Source organism: Phaeodactylum tricornutum, chromosome 1 (assembly GCF_000150955.2).
Source record: "Phaeodactylum tricornutum CCAP 1055/1 chromosome 1, whole genome shotgun sequence".
Taxonomy (NCBI): Eukaryota; Bacillariophyta; class Bacillariophyceae; order Surirellales; family Neidiaceae; genus Phaeodactylum; species Phaeodactylum tricornutum.
The window spans coordinates 501,261-529,239 of NC_011669.1; the positions used below are offsets into that span (position 1 = coordinate 501,261).

Sequence of the window (27,979 nt, forward strand, 5' to 3'; positions counted from 1 at the left end):
GATGTCTTGCTAGGAATAGAAACCAAGCTCGCGTTCGGTTTTTTGCACACAGAATATTGAACCGGTACAATATTCCAACATCATTCTAGGCGAGGCACTGCATCCAGCGCGTACTTGTGAGTCTAGATTGGAGTGGCCGTGCCAAGGAGTTGACTGGGATGCAGCCTGCGTGTTTACGGGATCAACGGAAAGAAGCCTTTTGAAAATTGGGAAAGTGGACATGAAAAAGTAGCTGCTAGCAATTTATACAATGAGCAGGCCTAATAGAAACACTGGAAACGAAAAAGGACCAAGAATTTTTCGAAGGATAGCGACGGCACGCACACTTGCGCCAAACATTCTATCGACAACACTCTTTGCGAGGGCTAAAACCTTCCGTCGATTTTCCCTTCGGACTTCCCATATTGTCTGGTCATACTCCGAACGGGAGTCCTCTTCGGAAAGTACTGTAGCAGCATTTTCCACGGCAATAAAAGCCTCCTCAGCTCTGGCATTCCGGTTCTTGTCGGGGTGCACAGCTCTCGATAAAGATCGATATGCTTTACGAATCGCCCCTGTCGAGATATGGAAAAGGGAAAAACCTGGTATCCTTAGAGCAAAGCTTCCAACTTTTACTTGACGTGGAGGGATCCGAATCTCCCAGTTTCTCAATCCCAAGACTTCGTAGTAGTTTTCACTGCGGGCAGCTCTCAAGACTAGTTCCACCGTCCTAGAGTCCCGTTTCTTCTGCTTGCGGGCAATTTTTTGCTGTTGCTCGTTCAAGCTCTTTAGTTCTCTTTCAAACGTTTCGTCTTTTTCTTTTTGTAGCTTTTCCACGGCTTCGCGTGCTATCCGATTTTCCTCCTCATGTCTTTGTTCTTCTTCTCGGCGGCGCAATTCATCTACCTTGTCGTTGCCTTAGGATCTCTTCTTGTTGTGCCTTGTATTGTAATTCGTCCAAGCTCGCGTCATCGTCGTCGCCATACAGCTCATCCTCCTCCAAAACCGCTTGAACGTACTCGTAGTCATCGCTTTGGGCGCGGATGAAGACTTGATATCGGCACGCGAATGTACAAAGGATTGCAAACAGGAATATCGTCATACCGCCCCGCCTTAACGAAGGTGGCGGTCGCTGTGTTAAATATCTATCATGCAAATCTTTCATGCTAGTGCAGTAATTCTGTTGTAGGCCGCATGAAAGCAGTAACTGACTTTTAGGCCAAAGAGACTGTAGTTACAGTTAGTCGTCGAGATTGGTGTGGTTTGATGAACGGTGGTTCCCAATATGTGAGCCGATCATTCGCCGTGTGATGCCAACAGTAAACATGATGGTCGGGCGAGGGACGGACACATTCCAGCTAATATCACAAGAACTGCAGCTTCATAGCTTTTCAAAAAGGATTGACAAATATAAGAGTACAAACTTTCAGAGACAAAGGGATTGAAACATTGTAAGTTTGTTCTAATCTTCACTCTCTCAAGCCACAATGCTGTCGTTGCGAATAAAACATTCGTCTACGATTTACATGCCGGGCAAAGGACAAGAGAGAGACCAGTCAATGGGATGACATAGAGGGACGGCTGTGCCAAAACAAGTTACAAATAACATGTTCTAGATGAAACATCGCTTTTCGATTGGTCAACGTAACAATAGGTCAGAACAACGTTCGTTCTCGTCCCTCTTTCTAACTTTGTGGTTTGATGGATGTGATTGCCCCAGTGCACAGTAGCTTGCATTGGATGCTGGTCAACCAGAAAGCGAAAACTTTCCTCTTTTATGTCTTCAGCGCGCCCCTCGACACTGTGCAGAACTTGCGTGCCGTAAAATAGTACCTGAGAACCTTCGGCATCCTCCGATTTTTCAAGACAGAGATTGACAGTGATATCGCTAGGGTCCTTGTGTCGTGAGCCCGACGTATCGTGCTGGCTCATATTGTAGTGAACGCAAAATGCATCGTCCAACCTAATGTCATCGAGATTTGAAACAGCAAAGTGCCGCAAAATAGCTGCCCCTATTTCGGATTCCAAAATCGAAGCGAATGGAAAATCGGGTTCTTCCAGTATGTTGCGGTAGAAGGCGTATTCGTTGTCACCTTCAGCTGCCATGATGGCAGGCGTGATTTGTGACAGTTGCATGGCCCATTCTGTTGCGTCAAATTTCAGCGGAAGAGGTACCCGACAAATGCCATACCGAAGTAGGACCTGGTCGTCCTCCACAACCGGGATTGTACACTTTGATGTCATTTACAGGTAACTTGTGGCGGAGGAACTGAGGATGAGGCCTTTTGCTTTTCCAGTCTCTCTTGTCCAATTCCATCGACCGATCCCGCAGGCCCAGTGTGTTTTCCTTCCCAGGTTGATTTGGTTTGATTAATTTCGCTGCGTAGACGAATGGGATGTGCAAGGAATCATCGAGGAACGTATGATTGCAAGGGAAACTCTGAAGTTCGGAGTCGAGTTGACATTGATGTGACAATGAATCGATTAACAGTAAAATCAATTTGAAATCCAAATTTATTTCATGTTTGAACTTTGAATGATGAACATGATCCTGTGGTCGTTTGAAAATGCTGTCGAAAAAGATGTCGGCCACACAATACATGAAACGAGAGAAAAATCAGCATGGAGAAAGAAAACGTATCGGACTCGGAGCAACTCTGCTGTACGTTCGCCGTAACGGGCGAAAGCGAATCCTTCCAATCGATTTTCATTTGCAGAACTTGTTCTTTGGACGCGAAAGACTTGCTTTGCGTTTGCCAAGCTTGTGCTGAAACGTGTCACGAAGACCACGAAGGACTAGAGTACGTAGGAATAGGCCCGTCATATTGTGATTGCGAGGCGTTGCTGGAAGGTGGATGTAAAATAATCGGTAGATCCGCAAAAACTGCTCATCGGCTGGGGATTTTCAAGACTGTGTTTGAGAACTCGATCACCAAGCGACCAACTGGTGAGGACGGCAAGTATGTCCAACAGACGTTTTCAATCCCGGCCCTCGATGACGATGATCTATGTTCAGCGTTGTGCCTTCAATCAGAAGAGCTTGTGAAACATTCAAAGGAAACTTTTTGGTTGGATGCGTCAACGGATTTAGAACACTGCTGTTTACTTGAGAAACTGGCATGGCATATCTACCGGAATCAGATCAATGAGTACAAACTGCAGGGGGACGATCTCGCTGGGGGTGCCGAATGGTGGGTCCAGGTAAAATCTGTCTCGCTGCCCGAAATCAATGGAGCTCAAACCGACCCTGATGCTCAGGGGAATGAGGCAATTGATATCCATTTTGACAAAGACGAAGCCCTCGCTGAGGCTTTTGGATTGGGTGCTTTTCCACTCCTATCAACGGTTACCTATCTCACTGACTCTCCCTATTCACCCCCTACCATAATTTTTCCTCGGGAGTATGGTGAAAGCGATGATGCACCTATCTCAGAAGTTTTTGTGAGCCGACCTCGAAAAAGGAAGCACTTAGTGTTTGATGGAAGACTTCTGCATGGGGCACCCTCTCATTTCGGTCTCCGCCCCCAACGAAGGCCATCTTCAAAGTGCGGTATCGGCCCTCGAATAACATTTCTTGTCAATCTATGGGCAAAACATTGCCCAGCTGGAGTCAGTCCCTTACCCGAGACGATCCGCTGCAGGATTGTCGATTTGGCTCCATCCGATCTCCGTGTATTTCCGAATATGTTTGAAAATTCTGGCTTTCATCGCATGGGTACGGATATCGTCCATCTGGATGAGAGCACTGAAAGTAAATACAATGAGAGTTCTAGCAGCATGATTGAGCTTCCTTTTCTAGGGAAAGGAACAACTTGGGAAAGCAGCGACTCCAATGACGAACTATCGACCAACGTCTTTGTCTATCCTCCACCGGACGTGGAGAGCGACACCTATATTGTTCGGTTTGGAAGTGGTATGGAAGGCTTCATTGATGTGAGTTCCGAAACTCAAGACTGACGTGGCTTCAGAAAGGTTCAGGTAGGTTCGTACCAAATATCATAGCTACATTTGGGTGTATTCTACCACGTTGAAAGAAAACGATACACTAGCTAGTTCAAGGTAGCGTAACTTGCAAAACTAGCGTTAATTGCGCAAAACAATGTTGATGCAATTAGATGAACATGTTAGCCTACACGAGCCCTATAATATACTAGAGAGAAGAGCATTCGGGAATTCGAATGGGGTAGGACTAATACAAACAACAGTCTACGGAGGATCTGAAGACACGAACGGGAATTTTACCGTCAAACACGAGACCAGCTGTTGGACGCTTCGGTCTTTCGACTGACAAGAGTGATTTGTTTTTGGCCCATAAGATCCGAAAGAAACTCTGGGAAGTATGCCCTGTTCCTCGGATGCCACCAACCGGCAGATGGAGTTGCCTGGAATTTGGTCCAGTCCCACAGTAAAAGAGTGGAAAGTCGTCGTACCTCAAAAACTGTAAATTTGGTACTCCCTGTCACTTAACTGAAAAGCTGAGCTATGTCTTCACGCCATCTGCCGGCATAGACTTTTGTTTCGGTCTGACTATGCATTCAAAATGCATTGATCACGAGCAATTGTGGCTATAGAAAGTTGAGTATGGAAAAATGTCCTACGATACCCACAAAGTCCCTAGAATGACGTGTTTTTTAAGGAAGCAGCTGCAAATGAGAAAATGTGCAAAAGGATTATATAAATTTTCTGAGAAAACAGCTGTTTCAACAAGCTGCCTATTGCGTACTTCTATAATTCGTGTGAAGCCAATTTCTCAGCTTTCTGCGAGCAGCTTGTCGTTCACACCAAAGACACACACCCCCAACGACCCATCACAGTCGATTCTCCTTCGGGCCGGCACTACAACCCTAAAATGCGCGCTTTACCAGACATCTGCCATTGGATGGCCAGCTGTTGATGGGTTTTGCCAAAAAGAAACAAAGAATCTGGAGTGATCGAAAGAAACCTATTACACATCAAACTTTTCAAGCATCCAAAACGCAATCCGACAGGTAAGAAGAGCAACATCTTCAGCTTAATTGCAACGAGGCTTCACTCACTGTCAGTGCTATCCGCAAGCGCTTTTCGTGTGAAAGAGAAGCCCATCCAAATACTCACTCGTTCCAGTGGCGTTTGATGTAGGTCCCAATTGTCTCACGCTGGCTATAGAAATGGACGATAACGACGATATCGACTTGTCAGTCTTTGACTCTGAGCTTCTCGACGATTGCTGGGGTGAATCGAATGAGACAAGCCACAACAATGATAGCGCCGCATATTCAGCAAACCTATCTGGCAGTACTGATGGCGATATCGAAAAAAATATGTGGGGTGGGACTCAGCGTCTGCCTCAGCTTCCATCGTTTGAGATAGGTGTTGATGCAGCATACGCGCAGCGTATTCCAAATCATAGTCAGCACAGTGTATCTTTGGGAGACAGTCGCACTAAATCACTAGCGACACATTCAGATTCATCTGCGGGAGAAGGACGGTCTATTCCGTCAGTAGTTGGTACAAGTGTTAGCGGTTCAAGTCGCTCTGGGAACTGCGCGAGGGCGGTACCGGGAAGTGGTGGCAGTATTGGACAAACGCAATCGAGCACCGCTTCTAACTGTTTGCCCCATGAGTTGAGAGAGATGACTGACAAAGGTTCGGCGACTGCTCAGCCCCCTGGCCCTTCTGCTACAACCGGAGATGACCATTTCCAAGTGGGAGGCCAGGCAAGGGAGGGATTTCCCCAATCGTCGCCTGTGGAAGCGACACCAGCTAAGGCTGCGGGCTCAATAGACTACAGCAACCTAAATCTCCTTCCACTGGCTTTCAATGCCTTAGCTGCTGGTGTCAATCTTGCGCATCTCTTCCAAGCGCCTGGTTCATTGCCTGTTCTAAATCCAGCTTCTGTAATGGGATCATTGCCTGTTGTGAATCCATCTTCTGCAATATATGCACCGCCACAAGGACCCCCTTCGGCACCGATACCACCTACCGCAGCAATCGCTCCGCAGCCTTCCTCGACAAAGACTCCTGTGCATCAATGTCAAGCTCCTAACACTCGAAAATCGGCAACAAATTCGACATCCTCGACACGTAAGAACGCGCCCCCATTTTTGTTGTTCGATGCTCCTGTTGAATTGAGGCACAATTTTATCCAGTCGCAACGGGCGCTTGGAATTCCCGTCCTACAAGACAACAATTCTTACCATTTTGGACTAGCTGTGAACGGGTATCATCCCCAGCACTCCGACAACGATAATAGCCATGTCCCCAAACTTATAGACGGTCGCCATGGTGACATTGGATCTAAACGACTCAAGAATGCCAAAGAGCAGAAACGTGCTCAGCGGATTACCGATCTGATCGAAGAATTGCGTATACAAATGGAACACGACGGTTGGCAAGTTGGAATGAAGAGCAAACTTCACACACTCTCATCGTGAGTACTTCAAAAAATGCATTGCGCTAGTTCCGGAGTGTGGAGTACTAACGTAAACCTTTTGTATTTTTGAAAATCCAGATGCGGGAATTATATGAAGCATTTGATGAAAAGCATTAAAGAGAAAGAAGATACAGTTGCGAAAGCTCGGTCGGTCCTTGAGGAGAAGCGTCGAAAGATAGAGGAAGACAACGCGCAACAGAATCCATCAGATCCCGAAAGTACAACCTCAAGCCTCACAGTTTCATCGGGTAGCCACAAAGCTGATGCGGAGGATGACAACTCTGTACAGAGAAAGAGGCGAGTTGCGGCATCTTCAGTTGCAGGAGGGAATCGAAAAAAGCCACATTTAGCATCAATGGAGTCTTTTATCTCTTGTTCGTCTTCCGAGTCTGAGGAGGAAAGAGAGCACAGAAAAAAAACGCATTGCAATTCAGAATGTATATCGGAAATGACTGACAGCAACAAGGATTCGGAATCGAGTGGCGACGAACCCCGAAAACGGGGTGCGTCTGGTTCAACCAGTAGATATTCGTCAAATGATACGAGTTCCGCTGCTGAAAACAAAAATCCTGACTTTGATCTAGACTACGAAGAAGTTTTTGTCAAATCAAACATCCCACAGATTCTGGCTTCTACTTCAGGTCGAATTATTGCTTGGAACGAATTCTTTTTAACCGCAACAGGTCTAGCGGAAAAGGATGTAGCGCGCCTTACCATCTTCAGTCTTGTCCAAAACTCGAAACTTGCAAGCCTTTTTGAAATCGTTGCTGCCTCCCTTAAGCCGATTCCCGATCAGCATTTAACCAGAGAGGAGCGCAATATGACCAAAATACGTGACTACAGCGCTATCACATTACCGTGTTCCGATTTTCTTTTGTGCGAAAAGAATGGGATCCATTTGTTTATGACGGTTACACTCATGACAGACGAAGATCCGCGAAAACGATGCTTTCACTGCGTGTTTACAAATTCTCCAGCAACGAATGGGGCGCTCGCTCCAATCACGCCAGAGCTGTTGGCGCTTTTCTGCGGCAGTCACAATGTCCAAAGCAAGTCCTTAGATGTGAGAAGATGACCATTGTTGCCAGCGAAAGAGTAGAAAAGTATTTCTAATAGGTCAAAAGATCCTTTGTACTTTGCAAATATATTTACGATCCAAACTCTCCATCGTTTGGCTGTTGATGCTGAAAATACCTTCGTCTTCGAATAATGCGATCTCCCTGGGGGGCCTCGTTCTCCGCTCCATGTAAACCGAAAATGCTTTCTCCAGCGCCGGCATTTTCAGCAGAATTGGCAGCGTTTGTTGTTCCAGTTCCTTCCGTGTCAGTCAAGCTTACATCAGTTTCAGATTCTCGTTCTCTCAGTGCATCTCGATATTGGAATTGGCTTGGCCCGTTCACTCGAAGATCCACGATTACAGACGCAATCATTTTATCTTTGTTTGGGTTGTGGGTCGCGTCTGTAGGTGGTGAATCGTCGGCGCCTCCATCTGCCAGTTGCGTGTCAAAGGCGCGATTCCTTCGGAGCCATATCCAAATAAAAGCTACGATTCCGAGAGCAAATATGACCGCCACAACAACAAGGTATCGAATTTCTTCAATGAAAATTGGATTGTCTTCTTTTAGCGCTCGCTCCGATGGAACATAATAGTCTGCAAGCGGAGAATCTTCGTCAGGCAAGTCTTGATTATTCATTGTAGGGGGACTATAGAAGACCGCGGGTATAACACCACTCGGTTCCACAGGTGTCGTGCAGGAAACTCCGTCATCTGCAGGGGCGAAGGTTCCATTGCAAACGCACTTTCCCTCCCGATAGTTGCAAATTCGATCCGTTCCCAAGCAATCGCGATGGCAGTAAAAGGTTGGGCAAATACGAATGGGATCCGGGCAAATTATTCGATCTCCGTTGCTCGACAGGATATGATGATCTTTGAAGAGACATTTCTTCCATTCGCCATCGACCTGAATGCGTAGCGAATGGTCTTCAACCACACATGCGATCGGGAGACAGAAAGCGGCTTTGTAGGCGCCTACACGCCCTGACAGGCAACGAGAATTGCGCTGACCAAAGCGTTCAACTTGATTTACTCGAATCAACGCTTCGTTCTGAGAGTCCGAGCATAAACCATTCGAAAATCCAGTGAAGACTGGGCAATAATCCATGAAAGGGTCATTGCCACCGACGTTGGCACCGAACGTCAAATTAAAATACTGATATTCGCGAGGAAGCTCATTTGTATATTGTCCGATGGAACAAGCCGCTTTTCTAGATAGATCTGGCGTACATCCGCTTATGTCACTGACAAACCCTGCATCGTCAATACTGGTTGCTTGATTGCAGAAAAAAGGCTCATATGATGGTGGTACCTGTCCATCCTGTCGAATACAAGCTTCCTCAACAAAAGCGCAGCCTGCGCCTCGTCCCCAGCTTGCGGCTAGAGAGGCCCTCGAAAGGTCAACCTGATACCAACCCGTGTCAGCAAAGTACGCTAACGTTATTGTCGAAAATCTAGGATGAAACTCAAGCTCATCCACAATTGGATTCAAGATATCGTTTTTAAAAAGACGACGCTCCCAGTGATCACCAATGCAGGAGACTTCTCCTGGGCTTGTTGAGAGCGGTAAAAACTCTCCACTTTCGAGCTCCGCACCTTGTAATCCTTGGCAATCAAAATGATTCCGCACAACCTTCTGGACCGATGGAGTCACTATTTCCGCCACGCGAACTCCGCCGCGGACCTCTCGGAACTGTAAAATCTTCGCCGAAGGTAGCGGCACGGTTGCATTGCCCCGATTACCCTTGGGCCCAGAGCATTCGACGACCGTGTCCGGTACAGCACCTTTTTCATTTCGAGGAGTCAATGGGGTACCATCTGATGTGCGAAAAAGGGCCATGCTGACAGAATTAAAACCAAGCGCGTGCCCGAGCTCATGCATGACGGTCATTATATTCGTTTCGAGCATCAACGGATCAAAAAAGTTTTCGCTTATACAAATGTGTAAAATTGCGGCTGTTGGTCGATCCTTTTGATCCATTGTACAAAAGGAAGACGCTGCAAGATAATCGCCTTGGCAAGTTTTTTTGGGAACAGTGCTGGTCATATTGTAAGTCGCCACGAACGAAGCATTCCATTGTTCACTATCAGTTTCGTTGGTCGTTTCATTTCGCGGAATAACAAGTTCGGATTTGTTAAAATACCGCTTGGGCTTAGACGGAAAAACTGCTGGCCCTTCACTGAATATACTCGCGTTTGTACCAGAGACATTCAAGGAATCGGTAACATTTTGCGGATTCGATTGCACAAAACCGAGGTTCAAATAGATAATCAGATCAGTGTTTGGCACGCCCCAGAGTATATGTTCATCCGGAACAGGAACACTGGGCAAACCTGAGTCAAGCCCTGGCCCACATGAGACTCCATCCACGAGCTGGGTTGGATCAATCGTCAAATTTCCGACCACCGGATTAACTCGTAAAGCCGCACTCCACGCCAACAGAGCTGGTCGTACAGTGTCCTGCAACAGAATCTGGTGTTGGGCTTCACTCAAATGCACTCCGCCGCCGTCGGTCTCGGATAAGAACGCGCGAATCCGTATAGGCCGAAAAGGAGGAGCAACTGTTTTGTTTGTTTGCTCATTCTGCGTATACACAGCCGTGACGGTATCATTCGTTGAATTACTTCCGTGGGAAACCGACACCGAAACATTGTACTGGGTTTCGGCGGTTACGTTAAAATCGTTCGACAACGGCCGCTCGGAAACCGGGACAGACATGTTTGTTTCAGGAAGAGGTATATCAATATCGGCATTTACAAAGTTTCCTTCCTCCGACTCAACCGGAGGGTCTTCATCCCCTTGGTTGCTTGCTCTCCTTACACGGTACCCTAACGACGGTTCTGTATCGGCATCAGACGTTGATCCCTTTTGTGATTGCCGCTTACGACGCTTCTTCAGACCTTTGAAAAGAATATCTGGATTCGTTCGGACAGCATCGGCATGAACGTCATGCCAGTAGTCGTTTCCAGTTGCCGCGGTCCTCAAAGCTCGAACTTCGTTTCGTGAAGTATAAAACTCTCTTTCGCTTTGGTCGTGATCAAATACCGGTTCAGAAGATTCCCTTTCTCCTTGACTAGAACCACAGGGAAAAGGAATTGCTGATTGACGGAATTCGCCTTCATACGGAGTTAAGCGGGTTGCGGGACTGACCACGTGCTGTGTAAAAGGACGAGCCGCTTGCGCCGTTTCCATTTGATTACTCCAAGAAGGTCCAAGGCTTCCCGCGAGCATGGACCATCCCATATACACCCACGATCTCTTGCGGCTGTGAAATACCATGCTTCGCCAACTTTGCGCCAGAGTCTTCGAGATGAAGTTTGTCTTTTGCTTCCAAACGCCGGCACTCAAAATGAGTCTTTGTTTGGGGAAATTCTTTTTGTCGAGAGAGGTATTCCCCGTTCAAACCTTCGGAGTGAGGCGTCTTCATAAGTGTCTCTACTGCACTGGGAAGCGCGCCTGACTGCCGACGCACGCTCGTTCGATATTCTCAACTTGTTGACAGTGAGACCACCTTCTGTTCCCCTCGGCCCGGATTTTGTGTAGTCGTCGGACGGACGTTTCATAACGTTAAACTCCGTCAGGTCTCATTTACAGAGAATGCTCATCCGAATGTGACCCCCTCCCAAAATAGGCTGCTACAGAACGGGAATATTTGCACCGAGAAAGAATTAATTAAAGAGAAATAGATCCATATATATTTCAACGGCTTCTATTTAGATGTGGCTAGTCCAACGCATCCACGATTCCTGATACTGCGGTAAATCGGCACGCCACGGAACCTTTGCAGATATTGGTAGTGCCCTCCCCCCTCCCCAAAAAAACCTGCTCGGGGGAGCTAATCTGCAACACGCTCGATCGCACGAAAGAAGCAAAACCAATACTTCTTTGTCAAACTATCTTGGAAGTGAGAGAACCGCGTCGCGTTACATTTGTCGACAACCACACAAGGTTGGCAAGAGGAAGTTTACACAAATTCCCGAACGCCGTATCGATCTGGCGTTTGACTAGGGATACTCCTGTTGACCGGACAGTATTATTTTCCAGTCGGTCACCGTTTCCGACACGTTTCCTTGAGGATGCGAGCTTGGATCGTGCTCGGCTTGTCGACGCTGACGTGCACTAATGCAGTATTAGGTTTACGCAATACTGAACCTGTTTCAACGACAGCATCCAACCGGGAGCGCATGCATGTGGTTCGCCGTCTATACGGCTCACACGCGAGAGATGTTCGCAATGTTCTGGATGAAGTGGAAACGCGTATGCAACGCTACCAAACAGGCTTCAACGTGGACCCGGAACACGTTGTGCCCTACGAAAACCACCCCTTTGAGGAAATGAAACATCGAAATTTACAAGACGATGGATCAGAAACGAGCACTACCGACACTGTCAACAATTCCACTTCGCGCTTTCGCAATATGCGCATTCGGTTCGAAACAAAAGCACTGGACGATATGCGGGACGCTACCAATGCTGCCAAAATTGATTGGTACAAAAACCTAGTCCTTCCGGTCACAGCTCAATTTTGGTCGCAAGCTCTGCAAGTCGTTCCGGTTGCGGGACGTTTGCGTATTTCGGCTGGTGACCTCGAATCGCGAACCTACTGTGGGGACTCAGAGTTTACCGCGGTACCTACCTCCCACGTTACCGAAGGTCTCGACAACACTGATCTCGTCCTTTACGTTAGCGGATCACCGTCCTCTCGTTTTTGCCCGGACAGGACCTTGGCAGTGGCAGTACCTTGCAATTTTGATCAGTGGGATCGTCCCACCGCGGGGGCAATTAATGTTTGTCTAGACAATATCGAGCTAAATCCGGATGGAACCGCCACATCAGAAGTTAAACAAGATTACGTTGATGTTACTATTCACGAAGTCGCCCACGTGCTGGGCCATTCCTCCAACAGTTATCGATTCTTCTGGGATCCTGAGACGGGAACTCCTCGAACGACGCGACCGTTTTCTCCAAGAACAGTTACCTGTGTCAATGGCGAGGAGCGGACCGGTATATATCCCGGCGAGACTACAATGGGATTTTTTGAACGCAACGGCCAGCGATACGCAACTATTGTTACACCTAAGGTTCGAGCAATCGCCAGAAATCAGTTTGACTGTCAAAGTTTGGAAGGAGGGCAATTAGAAAACCAACCAACCCGCTCTGAGTCCTGTACTGGGGATCACTGGGATGAGCGTCTATTCTATCCTGAAGCCATGAGTGGAATTATTTCGCCCACAACGAATATTCTGAGCTCTCTGACGCTGGCACTGATGGAGGATTCCGGGTGGTACAAGGCCAACTACACGTCGAGCAGAATGTCGCCTTGGGGGTTAGGGGTGGGATGTGATTTCGTCAACAAACCGTGTATCGTTCAGGGTCGCAATGGTCCAACATTGCCTGACCATGCGCTGGGTTTCTTCTGTAATACTGAAGGACAAAAGTCTTGCTCTTCTGAACTGACACATAAGATGGCCTGCACAATAGTTGACTACTCCAAAGAATCTCCGCAAGAACTTCCCCCTAAAGAGAATCAATATTTCCCGAACGCGCCGGGCAAAGGCGGACCACGACAAGGTGACTACTGTCCTGTGTTCGGCAGCACGTATGACAACAAGGATACCAGTGAGCTAGACTGTACCAACGCCGGCAACAACGGTGCCGCACTAAACTTCTACGGGTAAGGGTGCCGCAGGCTACGCATCTCTGATGTTGTTTATCATCGCACACCTCTCAGGTTTTCACTTTTTCTTTGTTTACAGAGAGCGCTACGGTGATGATAGTCAATGCATACCATCATCGTCTGGAGAAGGACGCTGTTACGTCACAAAATGCGTAAGAAATCCTAAGGTGCTCGAAGTCAATGTCGGTGGAAAGTGGCTGACGTGTGTGTCTGACTACCAACGAATAGACACGGGTATCATCGGAACCAACATACCGCAAACTTTGATTTGCCCACGCATCAGCCAAGCGTGCCCGGATCTCTTCTGCCCTTTTAACTGTGCTGGCCGGGGGACTTGCAACTATACCAATAGAGTCAACGGAACGGTTCAGCCGAAGTGTGAATGTTTTGACCCCGATGATACATCAGAAGCTTGCTCGGACTCTCTTATCCCCGAAGGGGACTTTTTGGACGATTCCAGTGGTCTTTTTGACAATCTAGAAGAGAACTTCTTCGATCCTCTGCTAGTTGTCTTTATAGACCATCCCAACAAATGGACTGGGGCTTCATGGGCTTGGGCGACAGGGCTGATTACTATGTGTCTCATTCTACTGCTCTGTATCTGCTCTAGTTTTATGCCGCAGCGAAAGTCCAAGGCCAAAATCTACCGATAGTCATGGACTAACAGCCTCTGCACTATGTTTCGGATTGTTCAAAAGATTCTAAAGGGATGATCAGAATAGAAGCGAATACTGTATAGAACAAATATTGACAAACTTGAATAGTGTGGGGGAACGTTACCACTTGTACAGAACTAGCTGGTTGGCAATACACGAACATGTAAAACTGAAGAATCACGTTGGAATACTGGTGTCGCCGATAGCTGACAGAAGGCACGAGTCTAGTAGCCTTTGCTAATCCAGCGGCCAGCATCGAATTGTTTGATCGACGCTACCAGATACCAGTATGGGCAATGTAGCGTGCATATCCAAACTCGATACAAAATGGTTGTGCGCATTTTCCAGTGTTCGTAAACAACGTTCATTCTTAATGTCGAACACGCGAATGGATTTGTCGTCGGAAGATGACAATATGTAGTTGCCGTTGGGATGGATGAGGACGCTGCGAACCCAATTGTCGTGTGCCTTTAGCACCATCAAACAGGAAGCCTCGGATACTTTCCACAACCGCACGGTCCGATCCCGCGATCCCGACACCAAATAATCACGGACCGTTTCTATGTGCTTCGAGGGACGTTGTGCGTTGTTCTTGGGTATTGTATCCTGCGTCAAAAAGGCTATGGACTCCACCACTTGCTCGTGGCCGCGCAATTCTACGGCCTTTTTCATACGATCTTGTTCGTATACGTAAATAACGGTATCGTTTCCGGCGGAGGCCCAAACGGAGCCGTCGGCCCGCGTTGCCAGAGTCCGGACCCAATCGTTGTGATCGTGAATTGTTTGGTCACAGAAACCGGTTTCCAAGTCCCACACTTTGACGGTACAATCACGGGAGGCCGATAGCAAGCGTTTGCATTTGGTGGTCGTCAGCAAGTCGCCACCGCTCGCACCGTCGGAATCTGCGGGTGTGTCGAACAAGGGTAGAAAGACTACGGACGAAATGGTGTGATCGTGGCCACGTAGCGTTTTAATGCACGCGTACGTTTGAAAGTCCCAAAGCTTAATTGAAAGATCTGTGGAGCACGACGCCAAATGTGATCCTGTGGGGGTAAATGCTAGTCCATTGACAGTGTTGGTGTGCCCTTTCAGTGTTCGTATGTATTCGCCACTTTCGTGATCCCACACCTTGGAAAGAAAAAAAGGTGAACAAAGATGAATCAGCAGAAGTTTTATAAGACAAGCGGCAGTTTGTGGCGGTATCACGGGACATTTCTCTTGACGCCAGTGGATTTGAACAAGATGGAGCTCGGTGACGACTTCGTCAAACCTACCTTGACGCTTCCATCTTCGGACCCGCTCACTACAACAGTAAATACGGGATGTACCCGCACACAGGTCACGACAGACGAGTGCCCCTGTAGTGTATGTTGACAGGGTAATCGTGGTAGTAGGCGACGTGCGCCTCCCGCACCGTCGTTCGCCTCCAGTGCCCCGCCGCCGCTACCAGCGGCAGATCGATGGGCGTGTATTTTAGCGTGGTGCGATGCCTGTCGCTCCAACTCGAGGACCTTTTTCTGTAGTCTCGGAATAGCGGTCCACTTTTTCTCCAGGAGCGGTGTCTTCGTCAGGCCGGCACTACTGCCGTTGCTGGTAGTAGTGGTGTGCGGGATGGTACATTCGGGGTCGGCTTGCGCCAAGGCCTCCACTACTTTTTGGTACGCGTCACCACGGGATTGGAGATACTCGTAAATGCCAGCGTGTAGATCCGCTCGTTGTCGATCCGTCAAGACCATACTACTGGCGACTCGGGAGAGGAGCAAACAGGAGTGGGCTACCGGCGGCCGTGATGAAGTCGATGACGGACTGGTCTTCACTCACTTACTCACTCTCCTACACACACACACACACACGAAGCACACAAGCAAACACAACCCAGTCACGGCGGTTTCAGCCACGCTTGGGGTCCGCGTCTATCACACACGACGGAAACGGACTAGTTTTCGCTTAAGGAGAACGGGAAACAGTTGACGAACGATGCCACACGAACGAAGCAGACAGCATGCGCTCATGGTCGTTCTCGTTCTCGAGACGTACCGGTTTTCGTTCGTCGACCGTTATTGTTAGTTGGTCGACGATACAAATTTAACAAAGACGGACGGAAGGACGGACCATAGTGGAATTCAAATCTCGTCGTCCAACGTCTACGATTAACAGCGTTGCAACGGAAATGGCTGTCGAGTTAAAGGATGCGACAGATGGAGTACGTCTCGAAACGTAAGCTTCTTCAGCCGGCAGACTCCAAGGACGGGCCCGACAAAGGGGGTAAACGACTCGTTACTGCCACAAACAGAAGAAACAAACCCTTTTGCAAGCACTTTACTGTTCACTGTAAATTCACACTCACGTCAACCTGTTATCGATCTTTTACATTGGCAAGTTTTCTTGGTTCCGCCATTGCAACGTTCTAAAGATGCGCTTTCCTATTCTGACCACAATAGTCATTGCCTCGTTGGGTTGGAATCACCAAGCTTGCACCAAAGCGGAAGAGACCAACGCGAGCGAGGCGGAGACCTGTGGCTTGTATCTGGCAGTGTCGTCCACTTCTACCGCGGAAGAAACCAACTGGGGATTGTATTCGGGACGCGATCTCGCTCCCCGTGTATCCGTTGGTTTCCCGGATGTGGGGATCAATATGATCAATCTGCGAGCTCACGGCGTGCCGACGGATGCAGAGAACGACCGCAATACACTTCTATCCCGGACCGTCGACTTCTTGGAGAGCTTTGTGTGGGTTCCGGATCCGGCGGGTGCCAAGTTTGAAGTCCAGAACGGCAAGATCATTACAGCTATTGCTGGAGCCGGAGTTCTCGGTGGATTTAACGTCAAACTCACCAACGCCAACTGGAAACATTCCGCAGCCTATCGCCGTCCCCGTTTGGAGCACGAAAATGATGTGGAAAAGAATCATCCTGGTCGGGGTGCCAGTACCCCCTTTTACAACGTCATGCTCGAGTCTTCCACGGAAATTTCGCAAGGATCAGAAATTTTTGTGGATTATGGAGATAATTGGGAAGACGAAGACAAGGAGCACGAACTCACCAAGGACGAATACAAGAAACTCGACGAAACGGTCGTCAAAATGGTTAACTTTTTCGAAAAACACAAGGAAGAGTTGGACGCCGACTCGAAACAAGAAATATTCCAATTTTTGATGCAGGATGTCTTATCGGCAGCCATTGGACCCGACAAGGCGCATAAAGTAGGCACTTTGTTGCCTACCGTCCCTGACGAACTCCCCAGAGTAGTCGAGGCCGGTGGGTCGTTAGCCTATAGCGACCCCACCATTTACCGTAAACTGGAATGGCTCGATGAACACGGACGTTGCATGGATAATATCAAGGCGGGGGCATCCAACATCTCCTACGCGGGCCGTGGAGCTATGGCGACACGGGCCATAAAACAAGGCTCTCTCGTGGCACCCGTACCCTTAATTCAAGTTCCCGACCGAGCAGTCTTCAACATGTACAACCTGCAACTCTCTGAAGACGGCGAAACGTACATACGGACATCGGACGATATCGTTGGAGAACAAATGATTATCAATTACAGTTTCGGACACAAGGATTCAAGTTTGGTGTTTGTACCGGCTGGTGCCATTGTTAATCTTATCAACCATGGCGATACTCCCAATGCTAAAATGGTTTGGTCCACGCATCCCAGCCACCGAAAGATGTGGCTCAACTTCAAGCCGGAGACTCTGCTGGATGATGAACAAATGTATACTGGCTTATTGATGGAAATTGTTGCGACTCGCGACATTGAGCCGGGCGAAGAAATTTTGCTGGACTACGGACCAGAGTGGAAAGCGGCGTGGGACGCGCACGTGGAAAGTTGGAAAGGACGATTGGCCAAGGGTGAAATTTCCGAGACTCGTGCGCCGACGGCAGTCGATCTAAATACCAAGTACAGTGAGCAGCCCTATCCCAGTGAATCCGAGTTCGCCGCTCCCGAGAATGTTTGTCTCAAAGCGTCATTGTCAGTGGAAGAGTCCGATGCCACCGGAACATTGGAGAATCCCAAAACTTGGGCAACCCCAGACGAATTTGCAAATTTAAACCCAGACACATTGGTCAACATGCATGTGGTGGAAAGTAGAAAAGTGGAGGATGAAGAAGATGGAGACGAGCCTTTTCGATACGTTGTCAAGTGGGCAAACAATAATGGCGAACTTACGTTCGTAAAGGAGGTTCCACACAGCGCCATTGCCTTTGTGGACATGCCCGGAATGAGTGACGCCTTTACTGAGGGCGCCTTCCGGCACGTAATCGGTATTCCGGACGATATCTTCCCCAAAGCTTGGCGCAACCGCAAATAGGACTACCAAGTCTTGATCGCGATAGAAAACGTGTGCCCTTTCATTGCTTTTTTCAGTTAAGTAGTTTTATGATAGTACAAACGCAGCACCTACTGCACTACCGTATAGCATCGATACGCCAAATTATCATCCATGCCCAATGATGGGGAAATCAAATCTGTTTAAGTGTCGCTAGATTCCGTCACATCCGCCCAATCCACCGAAGCCGAGAAGATGAAGCCGACAACCAAAGCCCAAAAGATGGAGAGTACCGCGTAGATCATTCCGTCAAATCGAAAGAGTACTGGATCCACACCCGCCAAAATCTCGACAATGAAGCTCGCCAAAGAACTAAGCGAACCGGCGAAACCGTTGATGAAACTGACCAATATGATGCGTTCGGCTGGGCCGGGTTCACCGGCCAGAAGATTTCCGAGACCGCCACTGAGGGCGCAAGCTAATATGTTGGCAGTGAAGGTTCCGATAGGGAAGTTCGAACTCCAGGTATTGTATTTCGACAATCGCCAGCGCCCCAAAACTCCGAGGGGGGAGAAAAGGAGACTCAGCGCAATCTGTTGGTTATCGGGATCGTTGAAAAAGGACATGGACGTGCACTGCGTTACCAATCCCATGATAAAGATGGCCGTCACGACTGCTCGAATCGAAGGAGTTTCCCGACTAGAGTCGTTAGGGTTGGTTTGCAAGCTTTCGTCGTCGGTATTTCCTCGTTCAGAATACTCGTTCAACGAGACACGGATGCCGTAACCACGACGTTCGTCTTTCCGTTTCTCATGCCTTGCTCGCCAAATGAAAATATAAACCGCCACGTGTTGGCCAAACCGATACGCCACTATTGGCAGCTGAATGCCCAGCATGTATCCAACAAAGGCTGTACCCACGTTTCCGTTCTTTAATAGGCTCACCATTGCCGAGTTCCAGGACGAAAATGAGGAAAGAGCTCCGCAAAAGCCTCCCCGCAAACCGAGCATCAGATCATCACTCATATCTTCAGGACTGGTACCAACATCCCAACCATCGGCTAGATTGACACGCTGTAAACGGGATATATTTTCCGTCACGTTGGCCGATACGTCGTGAACAATTCGATTTAAATCCGTCTGCTGCTGCTCTTGTGGCTCGTCACTGTGCCGCACCGTGGTGTCATCATCGTCATTGTCATTTGCCACAGAACTTTCGGCTCGTGTCCTCGCGGGAACGGCCTCCAGGTCCACCTCCGCCATGTCTTCCTCTGTCTCGGCTGCGGCCGGTCGTGACTTTCGACTGGGAGGTGTCGCTAGGGGACCAGAGTGCAAATCCACCCTCCTTACAGAGTCCAGCGTTCGAAATGAGCCAGCCGGTAAATTTCTTGGTAAAGCACGGGGGGATTCGTGTTTCGTTGACAGGGGTGAAACGGGAAGTGCGGCGGGGTTCATATTGACGGAAAGCGTCGGGCTCAACGGGTCCGAACGACGCGATTCGTTACCCGGTGGATCGTTCCTCTCAACCTCCAAGGCCAAATCGAAATTCAAGTCGCGCCCACCATTTTCCCCACAGTCTTCTTCATCGTCGTCGTAACTGTGAGGCTTTCGTTTATACCCGTCATCAAAGTAGTGCTCCATCACGTCTACATCTTCCTGCTTGACGGGAAAGAGTACCAGGCATTTGGATTGCCGAATCCGGCGTTCCAACGCGAGTAGCTGAACGTCCCGCAAATCGTTATTGAGCGTAGAAGGCGGTTCCCAGGAATGAAAGTACACTCCTTTTTGCCTTTTGCGTCGCCGACGGCGTTTGCGTCGTCGTAGCGTGGCGGATCCCCGGCTCGCCCCGTCAGGCGAAGCCACAATGGAGCCGTCCGCATCGACGGACCCGTTCTCGTAGGTTGAGGAGTTGACCGCATCCTCAGCTTCCAAATCGTGCTCGTGGTCGTCCGCTTCGTCGTCGCTATCCACACGGTGCCGATGGGCGGCTTGCAAGGCTTGCTGGAGTCGGGGTGGCGAGAACCGTGTGACGATGATTTCCATGAGACGTTCCCCGCTACAGAGGATACCCATGAAGAAGCAGGCCAGACAATTTAGAGGGAGATTGACAAAGAGGGCCGAATCGTTGGAGAAGACGCCGTCGAATATAGCTAGCCAGGTCGACATGGCCAGCCGAAAAACCATGCCGATCTGTGTAAAGAGCGAGAGAATAATAATATCGTCATAGGTTCTCCAAAAGTGGTGTACGAACAAGCGATCGTCATCTTCCTGTTGCGAAAAGTGCTGATTGAACTGCTCTTGTACGTTGGGTACGGACGAAGCCACGGAGGAAGCTGCGGAAGCGCCAGAGTTATGGGAATCAGTGGGAGGATTGGAGGCCGCGTTAGAGTTCGCACGATGGGTGGTACCGTTCACTCCTTCCGGATGAGCTGAAGCCGCAGCCGTAGCGTTGACACTCGATACCGACGAGGGTTGTCTATTCGTTGGTGCTGGCAACACGGAAGGCTCGTGTTGCTCCAATCGATCGGTGGTAGTCATCCGTTGCCGAGTCGTGTGGCGTCGTGCCGCGAACTCGTCGTGTGGTTGTTGTTGTTGTTGTTCGTCACGCACGAGTCCATCCCGCGGTGTCGTGGCGGCGGACGACGGTCGATTCCTTCGGACTGGGTAAAAGAACTTGTGCAAGGCTCGTCGAGAAGGTTCCGCCAACGTATCCAAGGCAGTCGTGACGTTCCATTCGTCGTCACCCGTGACACGAGCCACGGAGCGCACGTCATTCTCGCGAGGTTCCGTCGAATCAACGGCGTTCGGCTGGGTGGCATCCGTGGGGACTCGGGTGGACCGAGACGGGGTTGACGATCGTTCCGGCATGACGGAAACTGAACGCCGTTGGACGGTGATGTGTCTCTCTCTCTTGGTGAGTGCGTGCGTGCCTTCCTCTGTTTGTACTCACGCATACACAGTCGATCATTCACGACAAGTCAGGTCGCAGTCAAAGATAGTCAACGTCGATGGGGGGGGGGTCTTGGGGACAACATCCGGAAAGGCCAAGAGCCGTTGGTTGATCCAGGAGGGATTTCTCCCGCACGAGAGAAACGGAGCGGAGCGTGAAATGTACAGTTGGCAGCCGTTATTGGCTGGCTCTCCTAACTGGAAAGCTAGAAAAGAGGGTACAGGGCATGCGTAGCCGTGGTCGAGTCGAGGCGACTCTATATACATATCGTACAAATATATATATATATATATGGGTCAGCGTGTCACGCGAACAAAAAGAGAATAAGCAATGTGAATTATGATTGGTCAGTTTGGGTGTGGAGCGCGAAACTGTCCCCCTCTTGTTTCCGTTGAGTTTGGGAACCCCGAGAGGTTTCCGCACCTTTCGTGGGTTTGGATTTGGAGAGAACAATGGATTAGTCGACACAACGAACCCTCCCCTACAATGCCAAAGCAGTTCCAACGGATCCCGCGGTAGTTAGGACTCGCACGGAAAACACCGAACCCTCGCCCCGCGCCGCGTATGGACAGGTGGAGTACGGACCGATCACCATTGCTCTACCTACCTATCCACCACCCCTACACGATACACACCGCGACCATTGTCGCGCGCTACTCTTCTACACTGTATATTTGTAGATCCATCCCCTTTCGTCTACCTACCTACCTACCTCCCCTGCCAATCGCCACTTCCCACCAAATCGTTGCGTTGTCTCGTTCCACGTCCGATTTGGTTACATTGTTCTCCTTGTTGGGAAGCAGCGTCGGGTACTACGAATGACGACTCCCGGTGGACTACCCCCGCAACCGATAGCAGCGGCGGCGGCGGCCGTTGCCACGGCGCCCTGGCCCTTGTTCGATCTCTTTCTCGACGTCCCACACCCCGCCGCATCGGCCCCCGCCGCTCCGCCCTTGCTCGTCGGATCCCCCGCTACGACACCGTCGTTACACGAGGAACTACACAAGAATGTGCCACAAATGGCGCGTTTCGCCTTTCCCGAATACGAAGCAACGACACCGCCCGACCCGCGGGTGAACGTGAACAAGTACGACGTCTACGCGATGCAACCCACCGCCTTTCAAAACTTTACCTTTTCTCTACAGTTGAGCGACGGGACGCGGATGCATGGGCACGTGCGCCGTGTACTGCCATCCCACGCCATTGCGACGACCCGGTACGATGTGGGGCGTCGAGCGGAACGGGCGTTGATTCTTTTGACCCGCGCCACCGGCGCCGACTTGTTGTACTCGGCCATTCTCAAGTACGTGTGTTCGGACACCGACTGCCCGGAATCCATATGTTTGTACAAAACTGTACCAATTCTTTGCTGTTACGCGGACTCACCGGTTTTACTGTTTTTGTTACGCTCCACATGGTATGGCAGATCGATAGAGGCCATTACCTCCCAACAGATGGCTTTGTCCAAGAGCCTCTGGCCACACGACGAACCGCAAAAATGGTTCTTGGACCAGCTCTTTCGCCATCAACAATACTTGGCACAAATGTACTCCACCAAACCCTTGGAGGAACGGGGCAAACCACTTGTCGCGAACATTACCGGTGTCGAAGTCGGTCTGTCGCCTCTCTATACCAAAGTTGACACGTCTCGCTTTATTTTTCCCACCTGTCTCCTGCACCGCGTTTCCGTCTCGGATCCTTCCGCTTCGCAATCCACGTCGATTCTACCCCTCATTCGGTGCGTTGGTGTGGTCCACGCCTTGCGGATTATGGCCGCCCTCCTGTCGGAGCGACGCATCATCATGGTCAGTAGCAGTCCCACCCGACTGGCGTTCTGTAGTCATTCCGCCCTCGGTATGCTAGCCCAAGGATTACTCCACTGGCAACACTTGTACATCCCCGTCATGCCCCCACACTTGTGGCAGTACTTGGCGGCCCCGTACCCGTACCTAATTGGCATTTTGTCGTCCACGGTATCTAAACTGGATCGAACCGACGGGCTCGGAGAAGTGCTCATGATCCATTTGGATTCCAATCAAATGGAAACACGTGGGATGGATACAGCCACCATTGCCTCGCGTCTGCCTGATCTCTTTCACAGTCAAGACCTTGTACCAAAAGGCGGTGCTGCCTCGGTCTCGGAGCTGCTCGCCCAAGACTTGGTGGAAGTACTCAAAAGCGATAAAAAAGTCCTTCACGGCGAATCCACTTTGGCGCAAATGGGTGAGACCGCGGCCAAGGCAAGCAAGGCCGTCAAGAAAACCTTCTTCAAATTGCGCGATAAAGGACGCGACCTCTTAGCCAAACGATCGAACAGCGGAGTGGAAGGCGATGAAGGGGAGCTGACCGTGTTGGCGGATGGGCCGGCAGAGACCAACACGTTGGCGGCCGACTACATTTACACGGAAGGTTGCCACAATGAAGTTAGTGAAGAAGACGTGCGCATTGCGTTTACGACGTTTTTTCTGTGCACTTTTGGAGACATGCGCTGGTATCTTTCGGCGGCCCCGGGACAACCTCCCAAGCTGGATCGGAACCGATTTTTGCAACAGAAACGATCGGTCGGTGAAGGAGAAGGTACTCCCATGTGGCCTTTGCTGCAAAACTTTTGTCAAACTCAAATGCTTGAAGAATTCTCCAAAGCTCGAATGGAAGAGGTTCGGACCCGCCAGCCTGTCACACCCGATGCGCCCTTGTTTACGCAGTGTGCCAATTACAATCGGCAGCACAATGTGGATTTTGGGCTGTTGAATGTTCGTCGCGTAACGCGTCAAGTCGCTCAAGCCAATCCGGCTCGAATGACCGCCATGCTACAAACGAACGCGCGGCGAATGGCCATGGCGTTGACTTCTAACAAATCGTTTGAAGGCGATACTTCTCGTGCCATCGCGCAACTTGTGGAACAGTGTCGCGAAAGCACTTCTATTCTTTTTGACGTCATGTCAGTCGTTTGGTTACGAATTCGCGATTCCAAGGGGATGCAGTGGAAACATGCCTTTCAAGCATTGCAAATTTTGAGAAATCTATTGTATCATGGACCGTTGGCGGCTATTGCCGAAGCGACGGACGGTTTGGAGAAAATTCGGGCACTCAAGTTTTACGATCACATGCGGGTGCAAGTGACCCAAGAAGTTCGAACTGCCGCTGGGCATGTGTTCGAACTCCTGGTGGACCGTGCTCGGCTTTTCAACATTCGTCGAGCCTGTGCAGAGCGACGCCGCACTCTCCAAAGTGCGGGTCCAAAGGTACGCCACTGGTCATTTTTTGCTACACCATGTCTGTCTGTAAGCTAACTGTGACATATTATTGTTTGTTGGATGCTTCAGTTCGTCCGCGATACGCGTCTAAGAATCAACTCGCCGTTTAAGGCTGTCCATGCGGCATTACACCCGAACGCAGCTCGTGGCACTATTGCTCGTATTCCATCGACTCCCAGTCCTCACTCACAGCTTACGCAGCATGGCAATCACGACGTCAATGAAGCTCGTCCGTTGTCAAATCCGAATGAAGATCTTCTAGGCATCTTTACGGATATGGATGTGTCCGCCCAAACTCCATCAACAGGATTGGGGACTAGTCCGTTCGATGTATCCAATAGCAGTACACAAGCAAAGGTCGAGGTTGCCACTCCAGTTGCGAACGGCTCGCTAGCTCCAATATCGCAGGGGTCGCCATATGCCCACCAACAAGGATCAGCCATTCAAGGTCAAATTTCAATGCTGCCCCAGCAACAAAAGCAACCTCAACAACACCAAATGGCGCCTACACCAACATTCGCGAGACTTCCGCCCGGTGGAGCTCAGTTGAACCATCAATATCACGCTGCTGCGCAGTCAGAAATTCCTGTCCAGCAACAAGGCCCTCCCTCTACTCCTCCGCAACACTTACAAAATCAAGTTGCACCGCTGCCACAACAGCATTACTCCGTACAGCGAATGTCCCCGCAGACCCTATCCACCAATCCGCAACCGCCCCCAGGGGTATCTGGCTATGGGGTGTATGGAACAGACCAGCCGCCACAAATGCAATCAAACTCGGGACAGTGCCAAGTACCCGGTTTCGCTTTTACTCCGCAAGGGTACCCGCCTCAGGACGTGGGTGTGCATTTGCAGCAACCTGCACAGGGTAGGCTCGCCCATCAGCCTCCCAAAAAGGACCTCAGCGGATTCGATCCTTTTGCGTAGAAAACTGCTTTCTAGTTTTTGTCATCCCAACGGGCTCATGATATAATGTTGTCAGGTAGCTAACCTAGGGTTACTACAAAAAGCTTAGACAAATCGCACATGTACAGTTTACCTCATCTACTATTGAGAGCGCTATTCCTTGCTGACAATTTGCGCTAGCGAAAGAATGTAGTTGGTAACAGCCACGTAAAGAGACCCGCTGACAGCGAATAGTCCGGTAGATTTTGTTTGTTAGGGTTTAAGTCGCGGTCATTGAAGCAAGAGGTCGTAAGGTGCTTTGACGTCGTCTGGACGATGACGCGATGACCCTGTGCGTCATGGAACCGTGACGGGATCCTAGAACCAATCTTCCAGAACGACGTGTACATTAGCACGATTTTGCCTCTGTCGACGCTTCACTGTCAACGAGCTTCTGCATCGACTCATGACTGCGCCAAGGGTCACAAATACCGTTCGATCTTGACGGGACGGAAGAAATTATAGTCACATGCCACAAAAAGTGGCCGAACCGAGCCACTCGGTTCCTTCATTTCTTAAAACTCGACAATCTGGACGTACCGTTCAGCCAACAAGCATGTACCCACAGTCACTGCATTCCTACTTCGATGAAAATCAAGATGCATTTACACCAGCAAAAACTGCCATTTTGCTCTCCGTCGGTGGAGCTATAGGGCTTGCTGCAGCCGCTGCGGTTCGTTGGTTAAACGGTGGAGATTTTGAGTTGTTACCTTCTCCACACATCGAGGAGGAACCTATAAATATACGCACGAGAATTGGAGGGAACGAAGAAGAGGCCCACAACATCAAAACGCCCGACGACGAACGAGATGAGCAGCGACGGGCGCATTTGCAATCATTGGTGGATACTCTTGAAGGTCATACACTAGAAAGCGAAAAGCTCATGAAGCATCTATCGAGCGCTAAAGAGAGCCAAATTACAAATGAGGCAATGAGCTTCTTAAGAAAGCAAAACGATACTACGGATTCCGATGTAATTTTGACAAGGCTGGCCGAAATTCAAGACGAGTTATCGCGTATTCGCCGGGACATGATACCACTCAAAAATCATGGGACTGACAACGAGCGTTTTTCCAACTGGGATACTCGACTGTCGAAAACGATAGAAAGTCTTTACGACTGCATGAGCTACGTACTGACAGATGAAAGGACAGCTGCGTTCGATTCCTGCGAACGAAATAACGAAGGATACAGGGTCGATTTGTCTGGGACTGTCTCAACTACCATTTCTGAAGGGTCCATTGAAGACGAAGTTCCGTCTGTTGCGGAATCAATTAGGCATCTTGTTCTCGAGAACGAAGCAAAAGCACTGCGTCTTGGTTCTCAACTTCTCTATCTCTATGTCGTCAATCTCTCCAACCAACCTGTTATGCCACGCTATCGAAAAATATTTACAACAAACGAGAGCTTCCAGACAGTAAACTCTTTATCCGGCGGGCGAAGTCTTCTCAAAGCCATCGGCTTCGTTGAAACAAGCAATGGAAAGTGTCTCGAATGGGTGCCGAAAGACTCTAATCGAGACGAAGCCGATTATTTGCGACAAGTTGCGAATGCAGCGGCGGCTTTGAGCATCCTGAAGACGCCATCGACGGAGGATCCATTTGAACTTCTTGCAAAGATCAATGCTGCAGCGGATGCAGAAAGTCGTTATTTCCAATCAGAAGAAATCTCAACTCCCGCAAGGACAACTGCAAGCGATTCCACTGAAGCTTCCCCCAGAACTCCAGACGTCGGTTCGATTGTCTCGCCACCGATGACAAAGAAACAACCGATGTTTAACTCCGGTGCAAATGCTTCCGTCGACCTGTCAGGACACTCCACCGAGACTTCGCTTAAGAAGGACTCGGGGACAGTGTCCACTTTCTCTTTACCGATGCACGGCTATTCAAAATCAGATTCCCAAGCCTATAGAAGTGCGCTCCCTCTATATTCGCATTCACCGCAAGTTGTTAGTGAATCAACAGAAACCTTGCCACCCATGTTCCTGCCGACTTCAAAAAAATTGATTGACAACCCATTGGCGGGGATGCTAGAAGATATTGACTCAGATGACACCAACTCAGACGACGAGTCTACCTCCATCCAATTTGACTCCAATGCAAGCGCTAATGATAATTAGCCCAGAGTTTTGGGCGCACCAAGCAATGAGTCCGCTTCGAGGTGGAAAGAAAGCCCGCTCACTGACGTGCTAGATGATGAATCCAATTCGAACTCAACTTCTCAGCGAGGTGATGAATCCGATGCGCTCACTTCGTCATTGAACGGAACTCTACGTACAAGGCAAGAACACTCCAAAGACTCACCAAAAGGCGAGTTCACTTCAGAGTCAAATCTCGGGCTTAATTCGCTGTCTCAGGCATCCAACAAAACGATGGCTCCTAGGTTTAGGCCGTCATCCGAGAGGATAAAAGACTACCCGCTCGCTGGAATGCTAGAAGCTGACTCGGACGACGATGCATCCGAAGCGTAAGAACGACTTAGCAGCTGCGTTCCTCCCTGAAAAAAATACCGAAAGTAGGCCAAACTCAACAGTGTTTTAGGTGCTTGGGATATGATCAACGTGGTCCAGCATGAAAACACATGCATCACATGAATTACAACCTTTGTAGAAGAGGAGCTGCGTACGGCCACTCAAGCATTCAAATCGTATAAACACTATCCATAGCACTTTGTACTTCTGTAACCTTATCGAAGCCTCAGGTTATTTTTTTCTTGTCCCTTGGGATGCTTGTTGTGCTTTATTTTAAAAAGCTCGAGTGGGTTACTGTGAATG

General features: G+C 49.5%; 10 protein-coding genes across 10 annotated transcripts; 6 read left to right on the forward strand and 4 right to left on the reverse strand.

The window, feature by feature from the left end:
• Positions 1–243: 243 nt before the first annotated feature.
• Positions 244–2,223, reverse strand: PHATRDRAFT_31605 (predicted protein; the record flags this gene model as incomplete). The annotated part of the gene is made up of 4 exons (XM_002177063.1): positions 244–827; positions 886–1,111; positions 1,192–1,207; positions 1,670–2,223. 4 exons carry the CDS (start codon positions 2,221–2,223, stop codon positions 244–246), a joined length of 1,380 nt encoding a protein of 459 aa, XP_002177099.1.
• A 365-nt stretch (positions 2,224–2,588) lies between these two features.
• On the forward strand, positions 2,589–3,936 carry PHATRDRAFT_42585 (predicted protein; the record flags this gene model as incomplete). The annotated part of the gene is made up of 1 exon (XM_002176559.1): positions 2,589–3,936. Exon 1 carries the CDS (start codon positions 2,602–2,604, stop codon positions 3,934–3,936), a length of 1,335 nt encoding a protein of 444 aa, XP_002176595.1. The 5' UTR covers positions 2,589–2,601.
• Positions 3,937–4,875: 939 nt separating this feature from the next.
• Positions 4,876–7,531, forward strand: PHATRDRAFT_42586 (predicted protein). Its single transcript, XM_002176560.1, has 3 exons — positions 4,876–4,967; positions 5,098–6,388; positions 6,470–7,531. Exons 2-3 carry the CDS (start codon positions 5,127–5,129, stop codon positions 7,464–7,466), a joined length of 2,259 nt encoding a protein of 752 aa, XP_002176596.1. The 5' UTR covers positions 4,876–4,967; positions 5,098–5,126; the 3' UTR covers positions 7,467–7,531.
• Positions 7,532–7,539: 8 nt separating this feature from the next.
• Positions 7,540–10,725, reverse strand: PHATRDRAFT_42587 (predicted protein; the record flags this gene model as incomplete). Its single annotated transcript, XM_002177064.1, has 1 exon — positions 7,540–10,725. The coding sequence occupies one exon, from the start codon at positions 10,723–10,725 to the stop codon at positions 7,540–7,542; it is 3,186 nt and encodes a 1,061-aa protein (XP_002177100.1).
• Positions 10,726–11,522: 797 nt separating this feature from the next.
• On the forward strand, positions 11,523–13,882 carry PHATRDRAFT_42588 (predicted protein; the record flags this gene model as incomplete). The annotated part of the gene is made up of 2 exons (XM_002176561.1): positions 11,523–13,120; positions 13,203–13,882. The coding sequence occupies 2 exons, from the start codon at positions 11,523–11,525 to the stop codon at positions 13,774–13,776; spliced, it is 2,172 nt and encodes a 723-aa protein (XP_002176597.1). The 3' UTR covers positions 13,777–13,882.
• Positions 13,883–14,016: 134 nt separating this feature from the next.
• Positions 14,017–15,770, reverse strand: PHATRDRAFT_17300 (predicted protein; the record flags this gene model as incomplete). Its single annotated transcript, XM_002177065.1, has 3 exons — positions 15,054–15,770; positions 14,699–14,907; positions 14,017–14,665 (listed from the first exon to the last, which is right to left on the reverse strand). The coding sequence occupies exons 1-3, from the start codon at positions 15,513–15,515 to the stop codon at positions 14,017–14,019; spliced, it is 1,320 nt and encodes a 439-aa protein (XP_002177101.1). The 5' UTR covers positions 15,516–15,770.
• Positions 15,771–16,132: 362 nt separating this feature from the next.
• On the forward strand, positions 16,133–18,226 carry PHATRDRAFT_42590 (predicted protein). Its single transcript, XM_002176562.1, has one exon. The coding sequence runs from the start codon at positions 16,193–16,195 to the stop codon at positions 18,095–18,097; it is 1,905 nt and encodes a 634-aa protein (XP_002176598.1). The 5' UTR covers positions 16,133–16,192; the 3' UTR covers positions 18,098–18,226.
• On the reverse strand, positions 18,225–21,019 carry PHATRDRAFT_42591 (predicted protein). Its single transcript, XM_002177066.1, has one exon. It carries the CDS (start codon positions 20,920–20,922, stop codon positions 18,259–18,261), a length of 2,664 nt encoding a protein of 887 aa, XP_002177102.1. The 5' UTR covers positions 20,923–21,019; the 3' UTR covers positions 18,225–18,258.
• A 324-nt stretch (positions 21,020–21,343) lies between these two features.
• On the forward strand, positions 21,344–25,188 carry PHATRDRAFT_42592 (predicted protein; the record flags this gene model as incomplete). Its single annotated transcript, XM_002176563.1, has 4 exons — positions 21,344–21,417; positions 21,528–21,576; positions 21,685–24,249; positions 24,331–25,188. 4 exons carry the CDS (start codon positions 21,344–21,346, stop codon positions 25,186–25,188), a joined length of 3,546 nt encoding a protein of 1,181 aa, XP_002176599.1.
• A 417-nt stretch (positions 25,189–25,605) lies between these two features.
• PHATRDRAFT_42593 (predicted protein) lies at positions 25,606–27,855 on the forward strand. The gene is made up of 2 exons (XM_002176564.1): positions 25,606–27,276; positions 27,331–27,855. Exons 1-2 carry the CDS (start codon positions 25,676–25,678, stop codon positions 27,674–27,676), a joined length of 1,947 nt encoding a protein of 648 aa, XP_002176600.1. The 5' UTR covers positions 25,606–25,675; the 3' UTR covers positions 27,677–27,855.
• The last annotated feature ends 124 nt before the right edge of the window (positions 27,856–27,979 follow it).

Excerpts from the sequence above, each read along its gene's own strand:
- PHATRDRAFT_42593 (XM_002176564.1), top strand. The coding sequence starts at position 25,676 with ATGCCACAAAAAGTGGCCGAACCGAGCCACTCGGTTCCTTCATTTCTT. Across the intron at positions 27,277-27,330 it reads GACACCAACTCAGACGACGA|AGTTTTGGGCGCACCAAGCA; the intron begins GTCTACCTCCAT and ends TAATTAGCCCAG.
- PHATRDRAFT_42591 (XM_002177066.1), bottom strand. The coding sequence starts at position 20,922 with ATGCCGGAACGATCGTCAACCCCGTCTCGGTCCACCCGAGTCCCCACG.
- PHATRDRAFT_42586 (XM_002176560.1), top strand. The coding sequence starts at position 5,127 with ATGGACGATAACGACGATATCGACTTGTCAGTCTTTGACTCTGAGCTT. Across the intron at positions 6,389-6,469 it reads AAACTTCACACACTCTCATC|ATGCGGGAATTATATGAAGC; the intron begins GTGAGTACTTCA and ends TTGAAAATCCAG.
- PHATRDRAFT_42590 (XM_002176562.1), top strand. The coding sequence starts at position 16,193 with ATGCGCTTTCCTATTCTGACCACAATAGTCATTGCCTCGTTGGGTTGG.